The sequence below is a fragment of the Paroedura picta genome, chromosome 3, assembly GCF_049243985.1.
Source record: "Paroedura picta isolate Pp20150507F chromosome 3, Ppicta_v3.0, whole genome shotgun sequence".
NCBI classification, from domain to species: domain Eukaryota; kingdom Metazoa; phylum Chordata; class Lepidosauria; order Squamata; family Gekkonidae; genus Paroedura; species Paroedura picta.
The window spans coordinates 171,082,070-171,106,328 of NC_135371.1; the positions used below are offsets into that span (position 1 = coordinate 171,082,070).

At 52.3% G+C, this 24,259-nt stretch overlaps 1 protein-coding gene across 3 annotated transcripts in view; it reads left to right on the top strand.

Annotated features, from left to right (window-relative positions):
- HDAC6 (histone deacetylase 6) overlaps nt 1–24,259 on the top strand; it is a 55,018-nt gene that overhangs the window by 20,563 nt on the left and 10,196 nt on the right. The window contains exons 1-22 of one of the 3 annotated variants that reach the window (XM_077329500.1): nt 787–944; nt 3,593–3,700; nt 5,134–5,238; nt 5,764–5,852; nt 10,086–10,170; nt 10,318–10,358; nt 10,453–10,549; nt 11,434–11,531; nt 12,446–12,550; nt 12,704–12,772; nt 13,468–13,594; nt 14,230–14,295; nt 15,797–15,856; nt 16,910–16,999; nt 17,466–17,572; nt 17,680–17,747; nt 18,711–18,891; nt 19,688–19,816; nt 20,543–20,711; nt 21,149–21,282; nt 22,435–22,503; nt 23,431–23,623. In XM_077329500.1, the coding sequence (XP_077185615.1) occupies nt 3,626–3,700; nt 5,134–5,238; nt 5,764–5,852; nt 10,086–10,170; nt 10,318–10,358; nt 10,453–10,549; nt 11,434–11,531; nt 12,446–12,550; nt 12,704–12,772; nt 13,468–13,594; nt 14,230–14,295; nt 15,797–15,856; nt 16,910–16,999; nt 17,466–17,572; nt 17,680–17,747; nt 18,711–18,891; nt 19,688–19,816; nt 20,543–20,711; nt 21,149–21,282; nt 22,435–22,503; nt 23,431–23,623 (2,157 nt within the window). In that variant the 5' untranslated portion in view covers nt 787–944; nt 3,593–3,625. Of the gene's footprint in view, nt 1–786; nt 945–970; nt 1,113–3,592; nt 3,701–5,133; nt 5,239–5,763; nt 5,853–10,085; nt 10,171–10,317; nt 10,359–10,452; nt 10,550–11,433; nt 11,532–12,445; nt 12,551–12,703; nt 12,773–13,467; nt 13,595–14,229; nt 14,296–15,796; nt 15,857–16,909; nt 17,000–17,465; nt 17,573–17,679; nt 17,748–18,710; nt 18,892–19,687; nt 19,817–20,542; nt 20,712–21,148; nt 21,283–22,434; nt 22,504–23,430; nt 23,624–24,259 lie in introns of those variants that run through there. The other 2 variants (XM_077329499.1, XM_077329498.1) reach the window with 2 other exon arrangements.

The following is a 24,259-nucleotide window of genomic DNA, read 5'->3' on the forward strand; positions in this document are numbered from 1 at the left end:
CTAACTGGAGATTCCAGGGATTGAACCTGGGACCTCCTGCCTGCCAAGCAGAGGCTCTGCCACTGAGCCAGGGTCTCAGGCCAAGGTCTTCCCCATCCCCTCCTGCCTGGTCATTCTAACTGGAGATTCCAGGGATTGAACCTGGGACTTTCTGCCTGCCAAGCAGAGGCTCTGCCACTGAGCCAGGATCTCAGGCCAAGGTCTTTCCCATCCCCTCCTGCCTGGTCCTTCTAACTGGAGAGGCCGGGGATTGAACCTGGGACCTTCTGCATGCCAAGCATAGGCTCTGCCACTGAGCCAGGGTCTCAGGCCAAGGTCTCTCCCATCCCCTCCTGCCTGGTCCTTCTAACTGGAGATGCCGGGGATTGAACCTGGGACCTTCTGCCTGCCAAGCGGAGGCTCTGTGTTTTTGCAGACCCACACCTCAAGAGAGAGAGATTGTAGTTCCACATCTCCAGGCAACCACTCCCATCCTGGTTCTTAGCCGTTCCCACTGCTGCTAAGCGCAGCCTGAGCTAACATTTTTTTATTTTGGGCCAAATGCAACCGCCCCCCACCATCCTCGCCCTTTTAGCCTATTATTCCCATATTATTATTTTCACCATGCAACGCCTGAGTGGGGAACCAAAAACCAAGAGAACAAAAGGAACCGAAAGCAAAAGCAGGAGGGCCCCAAATTCCTGGGCGGGGGTCGCCTCCCCCCCCCCCCGACAACGCCCCGGCTTCTTCCCCCCTCCCTCTCCCTCATAGGGGCAACGGCCTCCTCCCTCCTTAACCGTCCCGCCCCCTTCTCCGCCCCCCCCCCCAGAACGGAATGGTTTGGCCCAGCGCTGGGAGAGTCCTTTAGGGCGGCGCTAGGTGACACCATCAGGCGGCGCCCTGGGCGAGACCAAGTGGACGCAGAGGGGGGCGGCCGTGCGTGGGTGTGTTCGCGGAGGCTGCAGGTGAGAGGGAGACGCGATTGCAAGGGGGGGATGTGTGGGGCTGATGGAGAGGGGGGGTCTGGGTTGTTGCCCTCCCCTCCTCTTTTTTGGGGAGGGGCGTGGGTGACATGCCAACCGCTGCTGTCTTGCAACCCTGAGTCTTGGCTGCTCTGGACGGTGGGAGTACGTGTGAGTGGCATACACGTGTATTTGGGGGCGTGCGGGGGGAGGCTTGGTCTGGAGGCGAGGTCAGGTCTGCTTCCTTGTCAGTGGAAGCCTAGGGGAGTGGGGGCTTGGGGGGCTGTTCCTGGTCAGTGTGGGAGGGTGGGCTTTGGCCCCTTCCCTTCCTGGGGTTCCCCCAAAGGGGGCTGCTTATGGGGCAGGGGTCTGCAGGGGGCCGGGGTGGGCTTCAGGCCTTGGAGTCTCTGCCTTGGGAAGAGATATGGGGCTGACAGAGAGGCTGGCTGAGACAAAGAGACAGAAAGGGCATTGTTTTGGGAAGGGGGTGCGAGGGGTCGTCCTGGGGTGGAAGGGAATGGGGCAGTCCTGTGCTGCTAGGGGGCATGTTTCTTAGGGACTAAGCACCCCTGGGATAGGGGCTGCCCCTCAGCTGTAGAGTTTCCGCTAGACATGCTGAAGGTCCCGGGTTCAAACCCTGTTGTCTCCCTTGAAAAGAGTTGGATCGCATAGGATGCAGATGACCTCTGTCTAATAACCCCCCCCCCGAAAGCTGCTAATCCCCCCCCCCAATTCTTGGTAGACCGATGCCCTGGGCAAGACAGCTTCCTGAGAGTTTATTAGGAAGGGGGTGTGGCTCCCTGGCAGAGCCTCTGCTTGGCATGCAGAAGGTCCCGGCTCAGTCCCCAGCATTGATTTATTATTAGAGTTCAACAATGTTTAAATACCGTAAAAGAATATCATACGTCAAAGATCTTAGTGTGTAGACCCCAAATGCCGGCAAGTTCAGCCGTAACATGATCTTCATGTTGATATATATCGAACCAGTGATACTGGCAGGGGATCATGGGAATTGTAGTCCATGGACATCTGGAGAGCTACAGTTTGGCCGCCCCTGTTCTAGGTCTGGGAAACCCGGGTTCAAATGCTTACTATGAAAGCTTGGCCAGGTGACTGTGAGCCAGTTGTATACTCTCCTCCAAGTGTTGTGAAGACAAAATGGGCAGGGGGAGAATGTTGTAAGCCACCTTCGGCCCCATAGGGGAGGAAAGTGGAGTATAAATGAAGTGGTTTTATTTTTATTTTTTAATTTACAATTTAATTTATATGCCGCCCCTTTTGGACTCGCCCTCGCGGGGTGGTTACCAGCAGAATTCGAAACTGAATTGCATTGTTATGTTAGAAATTAGGTAATAAAACAATACGAGTAATAAAATAACAATAGAACCGTATAAAAATTAAAGATTGAAAATAAAATCTGGATTTTTCAGCACAGAGGATGGAAACATTTCTGGCCTGTCAAAATTCTGACGGGCCAAAACAGCAGATCCGGACATGGGCGGCACTGCTGGTGAGGCTAGCCTTGGGTGAGGAGCTAAGTCAGGGGTAGTCAAACTGCGGCCCTCCAGATGTCCATGGACTACAATTCCCACAAGCCCCTGCCAGCATTTGCTGGCAGGGGCTTGTGGGAATTGTAGTCCATGGACATCTGGAGGGCCGCAGTTTGACTACCCCTGAGCTAAGGGAAGGACTGCAGGATGAGCCTTTGAAATGCAAGGAGGAGATGGGAGGGGGCACTGCTGAGAGGACCCAGGGAGGTGCCACAACTCAGTGGGAGATCCGGGAGCATAAAGAAATAAAGCAACCTCAAAGAAGATGGGGAGAGACGCGGGTCAGGAACTAGGGGTTCATGACACAGGGATCCTAAGTTAGCGGTGAGCTCCCTGGGGAATGTATTCAGATATTCAGGTGGTCAGGCTGTGTAAAGCCTTGAACCGGATCTGGAATTCGATTGGAAGCCAGTGCAGCTGCTGCAGGACTGGTTTTATGTGGGCTCTCCACGGCATTCCTGTGAGCACCTGAGCCGCTGCATTCTGGACCAGCTGTAGTGTCTGCAGCAGGGTCAAGGGAAGGCCTGCGTAGAGCGAGTTGCAGTAATCAAGCCTGGAGGTGACCATTGCGTGGATCACAGTGGCTAGGTGTTCCAGGACCAGATAGGATGCTAGTAGCTTTGCTTGGTATAGATGGAGGCTCATCACTTGAGCCTCCATCATTAAGGAGGCATCAAGAATCACTCCCAGGTTTCTGGCCGAACGTGCTGCAGTGAGTTGAGTTCTGTCCAGCCTGGGAAGGCGCAGTTCCTGGTTTGGTATGGTCCTTTCTTCCCCAGCTAGAGGACCTCCATCTATGAAGGGCTCAGTTTGCTTTAAGCTGCTTCTGATTATTAGAACTGTCAGGCTTTTTAACTGGTGGAAAAAGTTTGTGTCTTTCCTTTCTTGGCTGCCATGTTACCAAATAATAACAAAGCTGGGAAAATATTGTTTCTTGGTGGTGAGGCAGGGGCCACGAAACGGGAGGCAGGTAGGGGTGATTTCTTTATTGATGGCCTGTCTTGTTTGGGAGAATCTGGCATTTGGGGGGGGAGGTCTGTCTGGCCCTGTTCTCTGTACCCTTTGTAACACAAGTTGTGTTCTGTTCCTTCTTTTTCACAGAATTGGAGTAAGGAAGCTATTGGCACCCCCATAATGGCTTCTGATCTGGGAGATACCTCAAGTGTGGAACCCCCCTCAGAGCATCTTTTGGAGACTGCAGTACCACCGGTACAGTCACCTCTTCCGAGCGCATAGAATGGGGGTCACTAGAGGAAGGGAGGGGGAAGGAATTGTGCATCTGCTGGGGCGTTGATTAGATGGCCGTTGAGGTCCCTTCCAGCTTTGCAGTCCTAAGGGGGAGGCAGAGGCCAGGGTGCCATTTGCATTCACAGATTTCGATTTGAGGCAGTATCTCTTTAATCCTCATCCTGTTCACATCTGTTCCTGCCCTCTGCACCTATCCTCGTTCCCAGGTTCGCTCCTCCAAATTGCAGAGTTTAAATCTGCACGTTAATAAGAAAAAATGGATTTCTGAGATTTTTCTCTTCTCCCCCCCCCAAAGAAAAAAAGAGTGTAGTGGGCCCGCATTTCTCTGATGAAGTGGAGGAAATCCACTCTTGGATATGCCAGGGAATACGTAGTGTGACTCCAGAGTTGATCCTGAGCAGTGCAGATTGGAGAAAAAAAACGAGCAACATCAGAGCAGAGATGTAGGTCAAGCGCAGATTGCTTCTTTTTTTTTTTGCAACCGATTGCAGCAAGCTTTAAAAGCTCAGTGCAGCTAAGACCCACGTCCTGGCGAGTCACAGTTGGGTGGAAGAGTGACTCACTTCTTTTAAAATTTTATTTTATCTATAGAACACATTTATTAGGGGCATCTCTCCCTTGTGCCACTGAAGGCAGCTTACAATATAAATGAGACATTATCAAGAAATAATGAAAGCAACTAATAATACCCCTGAAAAGTCACAATTGAAAAACTTCCGTTAGGGAGGCGAGTAATAAAAGCCAATTCAGTCTAATGCAGCTGTAAGTGAAGTTGTCTTCAGCAGTCCCCTGAAGGTCTAGAACAAGGGAGCCAGGCACTTCTTCGTGGGGAAGGTTGGGGCTGCCACGAAAAAGGTTCCAGGTTCACAGAAATCCCAAAGGAAATGACACATGAGATCCAGGTTTGCTCCCAAGGAGATTTTTAGTAAGGCATCAGACTGACAGGAAATGCAAACTAAGCTTCCATCGGCTAGGCCTTGAGCATACACACAAACAGCAAAAATTTCCAGAATCCAAGGCCCCATGCATAACTAAGATCGGTGGTTAAGAGCAACGGACTCTCTGATCTGGAGAACCGGGTTTGATTCCCTGTTCCTCCACATGCAGCCAGCCAACAGGGAAGTTGGGCCAGTTACCGTTCTCTTAGAGCTGTTCTTGCAGAGCAGTTCCCTTAGAGCTCTCTCAGGCCCACCTACTCTAGAGGGAGAAAGAGAGAGTTCCCTTGGAACTGCACACCATGTTGCTACCTAACTCAGGGCAACTAAGCCTCCAGTTGCCTCGAGTGGGGCAGGCAAGTGGTCTTTCTGCCCCACACCGGAGGAAAGAAACTCAGCTGCCTGTATTGTGTGGCTTTCCTCCCAACTGACACCATTGTCTTCTCTTGGCTCTTCCAGAGAAGAGCGAACAAGAAAGGGGGGCTGCCAGAGGCCAAGAGGAAGGGGCGAGCAAGACGACTGAACAAAGACGCAGAGGATCTGGTCTCGGGCATGCAGCATTTGGTAGGTTGGGCTTCTGGAGTTCCGGGACGGGGAAGAGTGAATTTCCCCGTGGTATCTGCATCTGGGAGGGGGCGGAGCCTGCGCACCTCCTCCCGCCTTAAACTGTGTCCCGTCTCCCCCCCACCCCAGTCCTCCTTGAGCTGGCCTGTTAACACGGGTGGTGATGTCACTTCCGGGGGCGTGTAACTTCTGGAGGCGTGGCCAGCCGACATCACTTCCAGGGCTCCTCGAAGCCTGAAAAATCATTTCAGGGGCTACTCTATGCTCAAAATGTTGGAAAAGGGCAGCTTTAGCGTAGAATTGTATTGTATTGTTCCGTCCTGCGTTGGAAGCCGTCCCGAGCCGGCAATGTCAGAAGGGGTGGGATATAAATCCAAGAATAAATAGATTGGAAAAAAAAATTTTTTTTAAAGAGAAGGCAGAGGACATAAACGAGAGGGAAGTTGAGGGTCAGGAGTGCTCACAGTTACCTTCAAGGGCCTTTTCTACATAAAATCCCCTTTCATTTTCATTTCTCCCTCCCAGGACCTTGCTGCGGAATGCCTGGTACCCGTCGGAACAGGCCTGGTTTGGGATGAGCGGATGACAGAGTTTCGGTGCTTATGGGACGAGAGGTACTTGGGAGAGAGGAGACGGGCTTGTAAACCTCAGGTGCTGCAATAGCCAGCACATACCCTGGAAGCAGGTTTTAAAGTGGCTGAACTTTCCCCAGAAGGGTGTTTGTGTGGATCTCTGGGGATTGGAAATCAGCGGGGCAGGTGCAGAGAACCACCTAAAACAACGCTGTGAAGCACTCCATGTCCTATGACTCGTGTGTATGTGTGTGTGTGTGTGTGTGTGTGTGTGTATTGACTGTGAACCTGTACCGAGATGTACGTTTCTGAAATCTTAGGAAAGCCGAAAGATCCCTTTCAGTTTTTCCTAGTCCCAGTCCCTTAATCTTGGTTGTGTTTGCTTTTTTGTTTTTAGTTGTATCGTAGACTTCTCTCTATCTCGCTTTGCTTGTTCCGTCTTTTGCGCCTACCCCACTCATTTCCTTAAAGGGGGGGGGGTCATTCCCAGAGTGACTCACATGGCAGTCCTGTGCAGAGTTACCCCAGTCTAAGAACACTGAATTCAGTGACTTTGATTGCCCTCTTCATGCGGAGTCGGACAGCACTGTCCTTCTGTTCACGCAGCGAGGAGGTCGGAAAGGGGTGGGGATTGCAGAAAGGAAAGTGCCCTGAACCTTTGGGAGCCGGAAGAGGTGTGGAATCCAAATAAACACAAGCAAGGTGAAATATTGGTACAGCTGGAGGCCATGCCAAAGATAAACTGGGAATGTCAGGCTGAGAATGTTTCGCCTGACGTAAGCTGCAGTTCTAAGGCTGTTTCCCTGGGATGAGGCCTCTCTGGATTCTTGTGCTGTGGGGGCAATATATATACAGTGTATCCAAAGCCCTTGGGACCCCCGGAATGCCCCTTTACAATGCTAAGAGATGGCTGATCAGTGTCACGGACCAAGGTGACTCTCTCTGATAGATGACAAAACAGAGACGTCCTTTCAGGGGGAGAAGGATCGGAGTTTGATTAGGTCCGAGAGTTTACTTCTGGAAGCTTCGTGATAGGAAAAAATTGTGGCTAAGAACAGCTAGCCATTCCAGTGCTAGGCTAGAGATAGGCATTCTCCCCCCCCCCCCCTCCAGCTCCCATCTGCATTTCAAACTCCCACCGTTTATACTTCTCCTGGCAGAGAGGCTGCGATCTTCAGAGACCAGTTAGAACAAAACGAAAGCTACAGTTTTCACACCCAGAGGCTGAAAATGCGCCCAGGCCTGAGCACCAAAGACAGGGGTCCCACAAGGCCCTGATCTCTCTTGGAAGAGCGTTCCACCAGACCGGGGGAAGAGGCATGACATCTCCACTGGGCCAGTGATGTCCTGCAGACTTCTGTCAGATGACACTCTCTGGAGGGCGTGGAGGCAAAGGACGGTCCCCTGGGTATGGCGAACTCAGTCCTTGTGGAGGGTTTATTAGAGAGCTGTTTTTTTTTTGTATCATGTTCCTAGGGTCCCTGAACTTTCCTGGAAGCTTATCAATTCCCGTAGGGGAAGGACCCATCTCCGCCAGCCTGGCTGTAGCCCTCTTGTGTGAACATGCAGTGGAACTTCCTGCAATAGGCAGGAGGTACTGCTTGAATATGTAAATGCCCATACAGCACCTTGTTTTTCAGGCTTTTTTTTTTTTGCAATTGGAAAATTGTGTCAGAAGGTGTTCTGACAATTTGACACTAGCCAATCAGTGCTTTGTAGACTTCTGCAAACTGGCAGAATGCAGTTCTAATTGCTTTATCCTGGAAATAAGTGCGACTGTATAAGGAAAAACTGTGAATGTGTCCCCCCCTTGAGGGTTAGGGTGTGTGTGTTGGGTCTTGTTCCAGTTCTGTAGGCTTGCCAATCTCTAGGTGGGGCCTGGAGCTCTCCTGAAATTGCACGCAATGTATCACGAACCGTAGGCTGGTCCGGCTGACCATAGGAGACCCCCTCGTAGAAAACTTCTCCATATACATTTGGTGCAAAGAAATCAGTCTTTATTGAGGGATTCCATGGGGTGAAGCGGGACAAAGCTTGGGAGGAACAGGAACATTAGCAGAGACAAGCACAGGTGGCCCCCTCGGGCCTATATTTAAGGGGTTAGTTTAAGCGGGAGAAATCATTCTCATAGAGAAGGCTTTTGATCTGAAAGGCCCGAATTCAGGAGACATTTAGTCTGCGCCTTCTGCCATCCCAGGCAGTAAATTTCCAACCCCTGCTATGTGAACCAAGGACGAGGATAGATAAGGGAGAGCTCTTTGCAGTGGGGGAGGTGGGATGGAGGAGGGGAGGGACGGTACAGTTAAACACCAGGAATGTGGGGGGGGGGGGTTTAGGGATGGGTGAAGGACCTGCAGGCCCATTGAATCTCTCAATTAACACTCCCGAGGAGATTGGGAGGGTGATTATGACACAATCTCCAGGTAGCATAAATCAGTTCCCTTGGCTACTTCGGAGTGTGAGCTGTATGGCATTATGTTCTCCCCTTTCCCCTTTCCAAACTCTACCTCAAATCTCCAGAAATTTCTCAGCCTGGGGATTGCAGCCCTGGTTCTTAGGTGCCTTCACTTGGTTATCACTGTTCCTTTTGTTGTTTGATAGGCTTAAAAGAACACGGGGATGAGAGGGTGCAGGAAGAGGGATAGTTCTCCCGAGAAACCATACTACAATCCACGGGGGGGAGGGGGGGGGGTCTTGTAGCCCAGCAGGTCTTGGGACTACATTTCCCATCATGCACTCTGCTCTAAGCCGTTGACTTATTTTCTTTCCCGGCAGGGGGGGAAAAGTGCCCATGGTTTGGATGTGGGTAAATATAATCCGGATTTTATCCTCTTCTGTGCTGCCTGTAAATCCATGGTGTCTCTTTTGTTCCAAATCCCATTCCGTTTGACTCGCTCTTCCGTCATCCTCTGCATCCCGTCCCGTCCTGCGCCTTCCTTGCATTGGTCATTCTCTGTCCGTTCCCTCTCCGTTCCTCCCTTCACATCCAGTAGTTATCCCGTGGGTGCCGTTGTGTCCCTGGCTCTGTTCTGATATTCAGTCCCAAGGGGATGTGTTCCTTTTATCAGATGCGGTCAGATCTGGTCTCCGCATTCGGCAGAATGAGGCGACGGTATCCCGAGGCCATCTAAACTGGCTCTCCTACTTCTGACTCTAGCTGGGGGGAGCCACCGGTAAAAAGCCCCTGAAAATTAAGTGCACAGCAAGGGGGGGAAGAAGCAGTCCGAAGCAAGAGAATAAATATTTGAGTCCAGGGGCATCCTTAAGACCAACCAAGTTTAAATCTAGGTAGAAACCTTTGGGTACATGCACACTTCCACTCCAGGCATCTTGGTTTTAAGTGACACCGCTGGGGGAGGGGCAGGGATGCAGTGTGCCCAATGGACAATACAGTGGGGGACAGATTTGGCTGTTTTAATAAATTGCCTGTCGATCCTGTTTGCATGAACAAACCGGATTTGGCCACTGCAAAGCACTATCTGGCCATTTGGAATTGTGGTTTCGCCCTCGAGATAAACCAGAGCAAAGGTTCAGCACTGGGCCATGATGGAGACAGGAGTGGCAAGGCCTCGTCTGGCAAGGGAATCAGCTGTGCTGTGAGAAAAGAAACCCGGTGTGTGCGAGCCGGCCCTGAATATTCAGCAGGTGTTTTTCCTCCACGAGGTCTAGAAACTTGTGTGAGAGTTTGTGGCTTGGTTGCGTGGCCGGGCCTTGGCTTTGGGGTCTCAGAAGCCTTCCTGCCACCTCTGACTTCCAAGAGGAAGTTCTCATCTCAGCCTCGTCCCGACATGGCTCCCCGTGACCGTGATGCGCAGCGTCCGTCTCCCCTCCTCTTTCGTTGTAATCCCACTCTCTGTCCGGCCATCTTTTTCCTTCCTGTTTCCTCCTGATCCCAACAACAGCTCAGTCTATCTAAACTCACCCTGTTCTCCCCCTTCCCGGAACGGCGTCTCCCCCCGTTGCCCATCCGGCTGTCATCTCCACCTGTCAGATTAAAGGACTGGGATCTAGGTCACGATTATGACCCCGCCTCTAATTGGACATCATTGCCGGACCCTGCCTTGGCCGGAGAGGTATCGGTCATGTTCGCATGCCGTGTTGGTCGCGTCTGTATGCACGTCTTGCGTCAGGGCGGTGCGTTCTTTCTTCCCTCGTCTTTCGGGTGGGATGTGCTCCCTTTGTTTGCTCCCATCTCACCACCCTTTTGGACCCGACCCAGACGGAACGTGGTTTGGTCACACACCCCAGTACACCGTCCGGATCTTCCTTTCCCAGTTTTCCAGAGTGCCCGGAAAGGTTGGTGGCCATCCAGGAGAAGCTGCTGCAAGTGGAGCTACTGGAGCGTTGTGTCCCAGTGATGGTGAGGCAGCAGGAGGGAGCAAGACCCCCACCCCCAGGCCTGGGGATTTGAATCCCTCCTGACACAGGAGGTGAACGGGGTTCTAGCAGGGGAAGGAGAAATCGGGCTCCTTTGCCCGCAGCCTGAGGTTGGTTTCTTCTCCTGCAGGCTCGTGAGGCCACCGAGGAGGAGATCCTTTTGGTTCACAGGTGAAGGTGTCCATTGGGGACTGGGCTGGGGCCTGGGGAGGCAGGAGGAGGGCCTTTCCCCGCTGACCTCTTGCTTGTTCTTTTCTCGTAACAGTCCGGAGTATCTGGCGCTGATGAAATCCACCGAAACCATGAGTGAGGCTGAGCTGAGATCTCTGTCCGACACGTATGATTCCGTCTACCTTCACCCGGTGCGTAGCCTCCGGACTGGGCGCAGGGATGTTCTGCCTGGAAAGCAGAGAATGAACACACAAGATCTAGCTTTCTCCCCCCAAAAATGTCTTTCCCTCCTGCTGGCTCTGCTGTGGCTGCCTGTGCCCGTCTTTCTCTCTCAGTTTACGGGCCGTCCCCTCCGCTCAGGGCATTTGTTCAACCGTACATTAAAATCACAGTTAACAATTCCAAAATCAGATCTTGAAATCCACCCATGTTGCTGATCATTGCTTTACTGGCCTCAGCGCTCCAGGGGCTTAAAGGTACCACGGGATTCAGAGCCAGCTTGTGTTGTGGTTAAGAGAGTCGGCCTCTAATCTGGTGAGTTGGGTTTGATTCCCTGCTTCTCCTCCATGTGCAGCCAGCTGGGTGACCTTGGGCCACTCACGGGCCTTTTAGAACTGCTCTCACAGGGCAGTTCTGTCAGAGCTCTCTCAGCCTCACCTCCCTCACAGGGTGTCTGTTGTGGGGAGAGGAAGGGAAGGCGATTGCAAGCTGCTTTGAGACTCCTTTGAGCAGTGAAAAGCGGGGTATAAAAAACAACCTTTTTTCTTCTTTGTTCCATTATTGGATATCTGTTCCACTATATATTTCTGGAAAGGCCCTGGAGGAGGAGCGTGTTTTCACAGAGCAGTTCTGTCAGAGCTCTCTCAGCCTCCCCTCCGTCACAGGGTGTCTGTTGTGTGGAGAGGAAGGGAAGGCGTTTGTTAGCCGCTTTGAGCCTCCTTTGGACAGTGCAAAGCAGAGTATAAACCTCAAGTCTTCTTCACAAGCTGAAGTTGAGAATGTTTACAAGAGGGGAAGCTCTCAGGTGGAAGACACCCAGCCTAACTTGGTTCTTTCTCTTCTCTTCCCACCAAAGAACTCCTACCGCTGTGCCTGCCTTGCTGCTGGTTCTGTCCTGCAACTTGTAGAGAAAGTGCTAGCCGGGGAGCTCCGGAATGGGCTGGCATTGGTCAGGTATGACAAGAACGTGAGAAGATCCTTGCTTGATCAGACCAGTGGCCCATCTAGTCCAGCATCCCGTTTCCCACATTTGCCAGCCAGTTCCTCTGGAGGGGCAACAACAGGGCAGAGAGGCTGAGGCCTTCCTAAGAACATCAGAAGAGCCCTGCTGGGTCAGACCAGGGGTCCCTCTAGTCCATCCTCCTGTCTCACATAGGGGCCAACCAGTTCCTCTGGAGGGCCAAGAACCGGGCAGAGAGGCCAAAGTCTCCATAAGAACCTCAGAAGAGCCCTGCTGGATCAGACCAGGGGTCCATCTAGTTCAGCCTCCTGTCTCACCCAGTGGCCAACCAGTTCCTCTGGGGGCCCAACAACAGGGCAGAGAGGCTGAGGCCTTCCTAAGAACATCAGAAGAGTCCTGGTGGATCAGACCAGGGGTCCATCTAGTTCAGCCTCCTTTCTCACCCAGTGGCCAACCAGTTCCTCTGGAGGCCCAACAACAGGGCAGAGAGGCTGAGGCCTTCCTAAGAACATCAGAAGAGCCCTGCTGGATCAGACCAGGGGTCCATCTAGTTCAGCCTCCTGTCTCACCCAGTGGCCAACCAGTTCCTCTGGAGGGCCAACAACAGGGCAGAGAGGCCGAGGCCTTCCCCAATGTTTCCTTCTTGTTCTGGGATTCAGAGGTTTGTTTCCTCTGAACACAAGGGGTTCCCCTTGGCCACCTTGGCTAGTAGCAACTGATAGTCCCCTCCTCCATGAATCTACCTCATCCCTTTTGAAAGCCATCTATGCCCGTGTCCATCACCATATCTACGGGCAAGGCATCCTGCATTTGATAGTTGCACAAAGAAGTACTATATTCCCTTCCTAGCTGCCTAACAGCCTTCCTGTACGTTTCAGGGTTGGCTAGCCTCTCTTTTGGGTTTCAGGCCGCCCGGACACCACGCCCAGCATGACAAGATGGACGGCTACTGCATGTTCAACAACGTGGGCATTGCGGCCCAATACACCCGCCAGAGGTTGGGGGTGGACCGGTGAGTGAGGCGGTCCTGGATCACCTCCCTGGACTTGGGAATATCACAAATGCTGCGGATTTGACAGCCTCCTCTCTTTTCCAGAGCTGAGCTCTGTTCAATTCTTCCTCCCCGCCACACAACTAATTTTTAAAATGTCTCTTTTGTTTCCAGGGTACTCATTGTTGACTGGGACGTACATCACGGGCAAGGCACCCAATACCTCTTTGAGGACAATCCCAGGTGCGGAACGAAAGAGCTGCTCTGAGGGGGGCAGCAGGGAGAGGCGGAATCGCAGATAGGGGGCAGTGCTTCTGTGTTTTCACTCGCAATAAAACGCTTATTCCGAGATCTCTCAAACGGTAACGTAGACACACAAAAGAAATTGCAAACGGAAGAAAAATGTTTGAGAGAGTTTGAGAGAGAAGCTTCCGATCTTATCCATGACGATTACAAATCCAGTTGTTGTCTGTTATGCTAGGCTAATACGTCAAAAAAAATCTAAAATAACTTATTTTTCTATATTTTAGTCCTTAGTCCTCAAAACCACAAACCATTTTTTTTTCCGTTTTGGTTTACATCGTGCAGAAGGCCCATAAAAGGTTTCCAATTATCGAAAGATACCACAGGATCTTTAATTTCTTTCATTTAAGCAGTACATTGATCCATTTCAACCAATTCTGCCATCTTTAAGCACCATTCTTCAATCACGGGTAGTATTAAGCGTTTCCATTTTTTAGCATATAGAAGAAGAGTTGGTTCTTATATGCCGCTTTTCTCTACCCAAAGGAGTCTCAAAAGGACTTCCATTTGCTGCCATTAATCATATATACAGAAATAAAGTTCCATGCTTCCGGCGCCCCTTAAACCCAAAGGAAAAGTCTGGTTCTGCTTGAGTCCCATACTGCCTTCTCATTGCTGTGACTTCTCTTGCCCAGCGTCCTTTATTTCTCCGTCCACCGCTATGAAGGCGGCAGCTTCTGGCCCCACCTCCCAGAATCCAACAGTGACGCCGTGGGGAGAGGCCGGGGAGAGGGCTACAACATCAACGTGCCCTGGAACCAGGTAGGAAAGCTCGTGGCGTTTCCCGTGCCCCGGCTTGACTTGGGCTTGGCTCCGGGTTCGAATCCCAGCTTAGCAGCAGCTCCCCAGTAAATCCTGATTGAGCCTGCCTCCCCCCCTTGCACAGACCCCTCCTTGTTTTGTAGTTTCCCCCTATCCATCTCTCTGTTTTTATCCCATCCTTCCTCCAAGGAGGGGCTTGTTCGTGTTCCCCCTGCACCCCGCAGTGTCCGTTCATAGAACCAGGGTTGGAAGAGGCTTCCAGGGTCACCTAATCCAACCCCCTGCAGAATGCAGGAAATTCACAACTGTCCTGTGATTCTCTTAGGCTCCAAGGCCATGTCCGGCCAATGGTTGCCCGTTTCCCTTCGTGGCTGATGATGGAGGGGGGAGAGGAGGCGTCCAATCCCTGATCTTCCAAGCCCTAGCCTAAACCCCTAACCACTGTGCAACACTGGGTACCCCCCCCCCCACTCCGGGGAGGAATTCTCTTCCCTCCTGGAGGCACGTCCTCCTTCGCCGCCCAGCATCTGCAAGTGTGCTTGCGTGAGCACGAAACCCGTGTTTGTGTGTTCACAAAGTTCGTGCAGGCTTGGAGTCTCTCTCAAGAGCTGAATCTGCTCTGTCGTCCCCTCTAGACAGGAATGCGAGATGCCGACTACCTCTCTGCCTTTTGGCACGTCCTCCTGCCCGTCGCCTTCGAGGTAAGCCGTGCGGAACGGACGGAGCAGCTTCTGTCCGTTCCAAAGTCTAGTCTAGGAGTAAACGATTCACAAAGTGACTTGGGTCAACCATTGGGGACCGTGGTCTAGACCAGGGGTAGTCAACCTGTGGTCCTCCAGATGTTCATGGACTACAAATCCCATGAGCCCCTGCCAGCGGTTGCTGGCAGGGGCTCATGGGGTTTGTAGTCCATGAACATCTGGAGGACCACAGGTTGACTCCCCCTGGTCTAGACTACCATATACACCTTGCATCCCCGTGTGTGTGTGTGTAACATAACTCTAGAGCTGGAGAAATGTAATTATTTGAAGAAGAAGAAGAAGAGTTGGTTCTTATATGCCGCTTTTCCCTACCTGAAGGAGCCTCAAAGCGGCTTCCAATCACCTTCCCATTCCTCTCCCCACAACAGACACCCTGTGAGGGAGGTGGGAGAGCCCTGATATTACTGAAGAAGAAGAAGAGTTGGTTCTTATATGCCGCTTTTCTCTACCCGAAGGAGTCTCAGAGTGGCTTACAGTCGCCTTCCCTTTCCTCTCCCCACAACAGACACCCTGTGGGGTGGGTGAGGCTGAGAGAGCCCTGATATCACTGCCCAGTCAGAACAGTTTTATCAGTGCCGTGGCGAGCCCAAGGTCACCCAGCTGGCTGCATGTGGAAGAGCACAGAATTGAACCCAGCATGCCAGATTAGAAGTCCGCACTCCTAACCACTACACCAAACTGGACACACGCATACCACCCTCCCTGCTTTTCTGCATCAATAGCGAACTCAGAATGGCTTAGGATGTAAGAAGACTACAGGCCACACAACACCCCCCCCCCCGATAAGCACAGATTCCCTCCCAGAGCCCACGATCTCTCTGTCCCTGGGTCCCACTCCTGCTTTAGAGTGTGAGGGTCTGAAATGGGGGGGGGGGGTTGTCCCATGGTCCTGGACATCGAATTTTCTCTGTGGGAACAGGAGGCCTGAGGAAAAGCAAGGTGTGTTTGTGTTTGGGGTAAGGGGTGGGTATTGTCTGAACAAGCTGCAAGAAGCCCCACGCGTGGAGTTCCCTGCAGGCCTGGGGTTTCTGCAGAGGGGCCGTCCTCCCCCTTCCCCTCCAGGACCAGACACAGGTCGTGTCCCGTGGGCAGAGGCACGCATGTGGATGGAGCTGCAATGCGAAAAGCTTGCTGCTCCGGAGACCCCCGTCCACCTGTGTGGAGACAACCAGTCCAAGTTTCCTTCCCGATCTTGTTCTTGGCCTGTGGCAGAAAGACACATCTGTCATCTGTCCTGGTTCATCTTGTGATCAGAATGTTATTCCCATGATGCAAAGCTCTCTAGGCCTTAGGCCTCTTTTTCTGCCCTGAAGGCCCATCTGGGAGCTTTTTGGCCTATCCGCGGCCCCGAGACAGTCAGGCAGAAGTGCAGTTGTGCCTATGGCTGGTTGGGGGGGGGGGGAAATCTGTGCGAAGGCATTTCATGCATGCTCTTTTTCAGTTCCAGCCCCAACTGGTCCTGGTGGCTGCTGGTTTTGACTCGGTCGTCGGCGACCCCAAGGTACAAAAAGTCTCTCTCTCTCTCTCTCCCACTGCTGGGGACGGCACCTGTCGGCTCTCGTTTGACGCCAGCCCTGCTGGGGAATAGAAAGCAAGAGGCACACCTGCCTCCTGGGCAGAATTTCGGGGTGCTTTCTGCGGCTCATGCGAGACTCCGTCGGGCCGAGCTGTTTTTTGTATTCTCGGGAAATTGTATCATTTAGAAACGTTTTAAAGATTTTTATATGATAGATTTGCTCAAATTTAAAAATGCACACTTCTGTAAGTTGCCACCTGCCTTGAGCCTCCAGGTAAGGACAGGCTAGAAATATACGAATAATTAAAAAAAATAATAAAGTTGAGGTAGTTTGCTGCTGCTTCCCTCTGCCCAGCAACCCTGGATTTCCACGGTGGTCTCCCGCCCAAGAACCAGCCAGGACCGACTCTGCTTAGCTTCCGAAACCTGATGTGATGGAGTCAGTCAGGGCTCAAGGCCCAGGCCAGCCTGAGCTGATCAGATCTTGGAAGCTAAGCAGGTTCGCCCTTCTGGTTTGGCCTCCAAGCTGCTGCCACCCTGGCTTCAGTGGGATCCGGCTGCATAAGGCTCGGGGAGCAAGTGACGTTTCCCATTGTTGCAGTGAGTCCCACGGAGGGCCTCTGTCCCAGCCCCCCGTGGCCACGTGGCTTCGGAAAACCCAGACAGATGGCTTTGCAAGGGAGCCGGGCTGATGACGAGAGGAGAAGCCCATTGGTGGCTCCTAGCTATGATGTCTGAAGGGGGCCTCTGCAGGCGGAGAAGCAAACCTCTGGATACAAGTGCCGGACAGCAGCATTGGGGAAGACCGCCAGCCTTTTTGCCCTGTTTGTTTAACCCTCCGGGGTCAATAATGGGCAGCAGCATGAGCCTGGCTGCTGGACTCAGATGGACTGGTGGCCTGAAGTTTTTCTTTTCAAATGGACTTCCACCGTTCGTTTTAAACATCTCCCCAGCGATAGCTTCCCCTTTTCCTTTCCCTGACTCGTAATTTTTCCTTGGTTGGGAGCGAGGAAAACCGACCTTCCTTTGTGCCTTTAGGGGGAGATGGCTGCTTCCCCAGCATGCTTTGCACACCTGACGCATCTGCTGATGTCACTGGCCGGGGGCAAGCTGGTCCTGTCCCTGGAGGTGAGTGGTTTGTGGTTTCCATCTGTCTGCTGCTGGTACTATTCTCCCCCCACCTGCCAACCACCCTGCACAACTCGTTGGCAGATGCAGCAGGACAGCGTGATGCAGAGGTCCCGGATTTGTTTTGTTTGTTTTTTTTTTGAGCTTGGCCAGCTGCAAAATGGTTGCCATGGGGGGGAGGAGCCAACCACAAAATGGCTGCCCTGGGAGGTGGAGCCAGCCAAAAAATGACAGCCATGGGGGGGGGGGAGAACCTACCACAAAATGGCTGCCATGGAAGGAGGAGCCAGCCACAAAATGGCTGCCCCAGGAGATGGAGCCAGCCACAATATGGCTGCCACACCTTACCTTCAGTCACACAGCCAATCAGAAACCTTGCTGGGCAAAAGACTCCCTCTGCCCCCCCCTTTCAAAAAAATTTGGTGGGCACCAAAAAGGTGTCACGGTAATGATTTCTCCTCCTCAGGGTGGGTACAATCTCCAGTCCTTGGCAGAGGGAGCTTGCGCGGCCCTGAAGAGTCTTCTTGGAGACCCCTGCCCCCTGCTGGAACCGCCCCATGCCCCGTGTAGCAGGTGAGCAAGAGGATGGCGCTGGGTACTGGGGGGGGGATTTTCTCTCCCCTCCCAAGTCTGTGCTTCAGCTGTCTGATGTTTCCCCGTCTCTTTCTTTCTCTCAACAGTAGCCTCTCCTCTGTCTCCGAGACGCTGGCCGCTCACTGCAAATACTGGAAGAGCCTCCGGAGGGTTGGTAAGTGTTCAGGAACAGCTGTTTCTTCCCTGCCCGAGGCAGCAACCAAACTATTTTATTCATTTATACTAGCCTTTTGCAACGTTCTGATCATGGAGGTACCCCTGAAATACAGTTCAGGCTGTGGGAACCCCCAAGTGCTGCCATGCCCATTCAGAGAAGTGGGTGCAGAAGTAAGATGTGGGAATCAGCCAATTGACGGTCCTTTACCATTTCCATTGTGGAGAAAGAGACAAGGCCTGTAGAGCAGTGGGCTATGTGGGCTCCGGGGATGCATAGTGATATCAGCAGCCATCCGAATTTCTTGGAAAGGCTGCGTGATCGCTGGAGGGCTCACATGGAACCCCGGGGGTTCGCCTGGTTGGGAATCCCTGATCTATATGCTGTGCATCTCCTCAGTGATAACCTAAGCAGCTTACATCCTTCTCCTCTCCTCAATTTTATCCTCACAACAGACCTGTGAGGTAGGTCCGGCTGAGAGCATGAGAGCCAGTTTGGTGCAGTGGTTAGGAGTGCGGACTTCTAATCTGGCATGCTGGGTTCAATTCTGTACTCCCCAACATACAGCCAGCTGGGTGACCTTGGGCTCGCCATGGCACTGATAAAACTGTTCTGACCGGGCAGTGATATCAGGGCTCTCTCAGCCTCACCCACCTCACAGGTTGTCTGTTGTGGGGAGAGGAAAGGGAAGGCGACTGTAAGTCACTTTGAGACTCCTTCAGGTAGAGAAAAGCGGCATATAAGAACCAACTCTTCTTCTTCTTCAAGTTCACCTAGTGAGCATCCCTGGCACGAGTGAGGATTTGGACCTGGGTCTCCCAGGAACTCTTCCAACACTCTCAACCACTGCACCCCAGCAGCTTTCTGTTCAATCTCGGCTCCTTACCCCTCTCCTTACCCAACAGGCTGCGTTTCCTTCCAGGGACTCAAACTCATAGTCTCCCCGCTTCCCTTGCTATGCAGGTGCTGACTTGCCGCAGGAGAGCAGAGGAGACTCCAGGCTCGCTCTGCATGCTTCCAGCCACCCGACGGTGCCGGAAATCCTGCCCAGCCCAGCAGCTGAACCCGCGGGACCCCTGCCTGAGTTCCGCACCGGACTGATCTACGACGAGAAGATGACACAGCACTACAATATGTGGGACAGGTGAGGAGCAGTATAGGGCTGAGTCAGGTGAGTTTACGGGGGGAGGCTTGCAGGAGGAAGGGTGAGCTGAAAACGGGGAAGTCTCTCCTGCAGGGTAACCCCAGCCTCTATGATATCATCTCGCCTTCACTGGCTCCATGTCATCCATCAGGGGTCTCACCCTGGGCAGGGTTTTTCTTGGTATTCTTCCATGCCATGTCTGCTTCATCTCATCCCTCCCCACTTTCCAGGTCCTCAGATCATTTGGCATATTATTGATGACTTGTTATCTTTTGGAGATAGCATAGCATGTGAAGGGAATAAACGTTCTTGGGAAACGTCAGCTTAGGATCCAGGCACTAAATCTCAAGTTGTTTTCCCTTTGAGGATCTAAGCGCTTTTCCGTGGGAAAGGGTTTTGGCGCACAAATGCCCCGTTGGAGGGTGGCATGTGCTGAAAACTATACATATTCTGGTTCAGCCTTTGAGCAATAATTTTGCCCGTTGTGACCATTTGCCTGTTTATGGCCTCTTCTTGGACACTGGCAAGAAGCCCCGATAACCAAAGGGAGCAGGGGGATGTAATAGTCTTGTAGGCATGAGGGTCCCAGACCATTAAGGAACCCTCATGCCTACACTTCAAACTGGATCTGTTAATTGAGTGGTCTTCTGTGCAGACACACATCCCTCCCTCCTATCCCCCCTGCTTACCTTTCTGGAGACTGTATGAGAACAGGGCATCCAAGGAAACGACACAAGCTGGTCCCTGTAGGGGGGAGGGAACACCTCCCCTCTGTGTCTCTGTCTCTTTTCTGCAGCCAACATCCCGAGCTGCCCCAGCGAGTCTCCAGGATCTTCCAGCGCCATGGGGAGTTACACCTGACCGAGCGATGCTGCCGCCTCCCAACCCGACTTGCCTCTGAAGAGGAGTTGCAGATGTGCCACAGGTTGGCCTGAGGCTGCGGGAAGTGGATAGAAGTGGCTAGAACTCCTACTGCAGGCATCCCCAGTGTGGTGCTTGTGGACACCATGGCACCCACCACTTTTCCTGCCATCCACCCAAGTGCTTTTAGAAATTGGGAGCCCAGCAGAGCTTCTGATTGGCTGTGCAGATTGGAAGGCATTATGTACAACAGATGTAGGATTTTGCTATTAGAGTTATGTATAATCTTGACATTTTGTGAGAGCCAGCGTAGTGTCGGGGTCAGGAGTGGTGGCCTCTAATCTGGAGAACCAGGTTTGATTTCTCCTCTCCTCACATGCAGCCAATTGGATGATGTTTGGTCAGTCACAGTTCTCTTAGAACTCTCTCAGACTCACCTATCTTGTGAGATGACTGGAGAGCCAATGTGGTGTAGTAGTTAAAGAGCATCTATCTTGAGAACTGGGTTTGATGCCCCACTTCTCTATATGCAGCCAGCTGGATGACCTTGGGCTAGTCACAGTCCTCTTGTTTTTGCAGTGCAGTTCTCATAGAGCTCTCTCAGCCCCACCTACTTCAAAAAGATGCCTTTGGGAATTTTCTTTAGGTAGTGAAAAGTGGGGTATAAAAAACCATCTCTTCCCTCTCTTGTGGTGAGAGGAAGGGAAAGGTGATTGTAAGCCGCTTTGAGACTCCGTAGGATAGAACAAGAAAATGGAAGCCTGGCACACCTCACCCTTCTCCTCCGCAGCCCGGCTTATGTGGAGGCGGTGAAGTCCACGACCGCCATGAAGCCCCGTGACCTGCACCGACAGGGCAGCCAGTACAACTCCATCTACATCTGTGCCAGCTCCTACGAGTGTGCCCGACTGGCCGCTGGGTCCGCATTCAGTGCAGTGGAAGCAGTGCTTTCTGGGAAGGTGAGCCAAAGGATCTGTTTGTGGCTACCAATGAAGACAGAGTGTCTGCTTGGCATGCAGAAGGTCCCAGGTTCAATCCCCGGCATCTCCAGTTAAAAGGACCAGGCAGGAGGGGATGGGAAAGACCTTGGCCTGAGACCCTGGCTCAGTGGCAGAGCCTCTGCTTGGCAGGCAGAAGGTCCCAGGTTCAATCCCCGGCATCTCCAGTTAAAAGGACCAGGCAGGAGGGGATGGGAAAGTCTTCCACCTGCAGAGCTGCTGCCAGTACTGATCTCGATGGACCGAGCGTCTGATTGAATAGAAGGCAGCTTCATCTATTCATTTAACTTTCCAGCCTAGGGGGGTTTCTCTGATGTCTGCTGGGGAGGATCCATGACTCACGTTTCAGCATCTACCCTGTGCTTTCTTTGGGGGTGGGGTGGGGGCTGGCGCTGCAGGTCCAGAATGCGGTAGCCATCGTGCGACCACCCGGGCACCACGCCGAGTCGGACGCAGCCTGCGGCTTCTGCTTTTTCAACTCTGTCGCCTTGGCAGCCCGATATGCCCAACGCCTGGCTGGTCGGCCTATGAGGTGAGTGGAGCTGGTTCCAGGCGATCATGGGGCACGGCCACCCAAGCAGGGCTAGCTCCCCTCAGTTGCTCTTTTTTGTCCTGCGCATTGTGCATGTGAAGTGCCATCCAGTTTCAGCCGGACTTTTGGGGGCCCCAGTTCCCAGAAGGAGAGCCGTCAGCCACAAAGCGCCAAGAAGAACGTAGCGCCGGCGTGAAATGTCCAAAAATCCTTTATTTGGAAACGAGAAGGAGTCAAAATGATCTTCCGTCATGCTCGCTTTCAAAGTGAAATTCTTTGCCAGCAACTCTAACGAAACAAAAAGCAAATGTGTTGTAAAGATGTAGCCAGGTTTTTGTCCAACAATGTCAACAATGGGCCCATTTAACGGATAAAGGATCCCCTCGCAGCGCGAGATAATTTATTACCTGTTTTAGGGCGACTTGATATTACGGGACAGTTACATAAGGCTGGACAATTTTGTATGAAAAATTGGTTACATCTTTGCAACACTATTGTTAGTCGCTGGTGAAGAATTTCACTTTGAAGGCGTGTGTTGCAGGAGCTCGTCTTGGCTTCTTGTTGTTTCCAATGAAGGATTTTTGGAGATTTCATGCCAGCTTACAGTGACCCCAGCCAAGGGCTTTCAAGGCAAGCAAGAGGCAGAGGTGGCTTTCCTCTGCAGGGTCTTCCTGGGTCTTCCTTCCAAGTCCTGGTCCCGTGCATTCTCTGAGATTCAACAAGACTGTCCTCTACCATGCCACCTGGCCTTCCTCTGTGCGCATTACACCCTCCTTCTAATTCCATAATTCCTTTCCGAGAATCGTGCGATGCATCTGATCCTTTTTGCATGGCGTTCTGACTTTTATTAGCGCAGTTCTGTTTCTCATGCCATTCAGTGGTATGTTTTTTGTGCGTAATTCATTCGACTCTCAGTGAGGAAATAAATTTTAAAGTAAATGTTAAAAGTCAGTAAGTCAACAGTGGGCTAGATTTGAATCTAATAGCACTCAGACAAACAGAGCTTTGGCTCATGAGAGTTCAAACCCTTCCCCACCTCCCACCCCAATCTTGCTGGCCTATAAGGTGCTCCTGGATTCGAATCCAGATTTTTCTCTGCAGACCGACACAGCTCCCCTCCAGAACTAACATAGGCCTGTCCTTTTCCCTCAGGGTGATGATACTCGACTGGGATGTTCACCACGGCAACGGGACTCAGCACATGTTTGAAGATGACCCCAGGTACCACGTTTGTCCTTTGAATTTGAGAAACACTTTTCCTAATCCATCCTGGTTTGGGAGGTGGTTTTCTTTAAACTGCTTCCCCAGTGTCAGCCTATGGCGGCAGCCCTTTTGTAGTTGTGCCCACAACAGTGTGTAAGAATCCCAAAGGTGCCTACAGACTCAAAGGTTGGGGACTCACAGTAATGGGTTCCAACTATGTGTTCCAACTACTACTGGCTAGAAAGCAGGAAAGGTTTTTACAGTCTGAGTAGTTCAGCAGTGGAAGGGGCTGCTTAAGGAGGTGGGGAGCTCCCCCTCACTGGTGGCTTTCAAGTAGCAGCTGGACAGATCCTTCTCCTGGAAGCTTTAGGCTGATCCTGCATTGAGCAGAGGGTTAGACTAGATGGCCTGTCTGGCCCCTTCCTGTCTGGCCCCTTCCAACTCTATGATTTTACGATTCTAAGCAGCGACTGGACAGATCCTTCTCCTGGATGCTTTAGGCTGATCCTGCATTGAGCAGGGGGTGGGACTAGGTGGCCTGTCTGGCCCCTTCCAACTCTATGATTTTACGATTCTAAGCAGCGACTGGACAGATCCTTCTCCTGGATGCTTTAGGCTGATCCTGCATTGAGCAGGGGGTGGGACTAGGTGGCCTGTCTGGCCCCTTCCAACTCTATGATTTTACGATTCTAAGCAGCGACTGGACAGATCCTTCTCCTGGATGCTTTAGGCTGATCCTGCATTGAGCAGGGGGTGGGACTAGGTGGCCTGTCTGGCCCCTTCCAGCTTTATGTTTCCCAACCTGATGGTTCTATTAATATGGCTTTTGCAATCACATTTTTTGCTAGCCACCAAGAGTGTCTGAAATGAGTTAACGTCTTGATTTTTGACAGTTGTGAGGGGCGGGCAGCCGTTCATCCCCTCGTGATTTCCTTTCCGACGCAGCGTCCTGTACATCTCCCTCCACCGCTACGACAACGGAACATTTTTCCCCACCTCGGAGGATGCGGACTACGACCAGGTGGGCAGGGGAGCTGGCGAGGGCTTCACCGTGAACGTGCCTTGGAACTGTCCCCGCATGGGCGACGCGGAATACCTGGCTGCCTTTCACCAGATCGTCATGCCCGTCAGCTATGAGGTAGGCGACGCGGTCATGTCAACTGCAAAATTCAGCCGGCAGAAGGCCGAGAGGGCAAGTTCTCACGGCTCCTAGCTTGACGGCAAATTTGCCTCCGTTTCCGGCCTGTTCAGCTGTTCTGGGGAACACTGCGTGGTCAGGAGAATAGATAGCCATCGGACAGAAATGCTGATTCTGTGGATTTAGGCAGATTGTGGGTGGGTGGGCAGAAGGGTCTGTGTCCGTGCTTGGCTGTTGTGGCCTTTTCTTGCATGCCCAGGAAAATACCAATCACCACTTTGGGGTCAGGAGGTGAATTTCCTACAGGTCAGATTGGCCAGGGATTCTGGGGTGGTCTTTATGGGGGGAGATTATCTGGGCATGCAATTGGGGTCACTGTGGGTGGGCAGGTGGTGGTGAATTTCCTGCATTCTGCAGGGGGTGGGACTAAATGATCCTGGAGTTCCCTTCCAGCTCTGTGATTCTATGAATACAAGGATTGTGAGGTAAAGGTACCAGGTCATGTCTGACCCTTGGGGTGACGCCCTCCAGCGTTTTCATGGCAGACTCCAGACGGGGTGGTTTGCCAGTGCCTTCCCCAGTCATTACCGTTTACCCCCCAGCAAGCTGGGTACTCATTTTACCGACCTCGGAAGG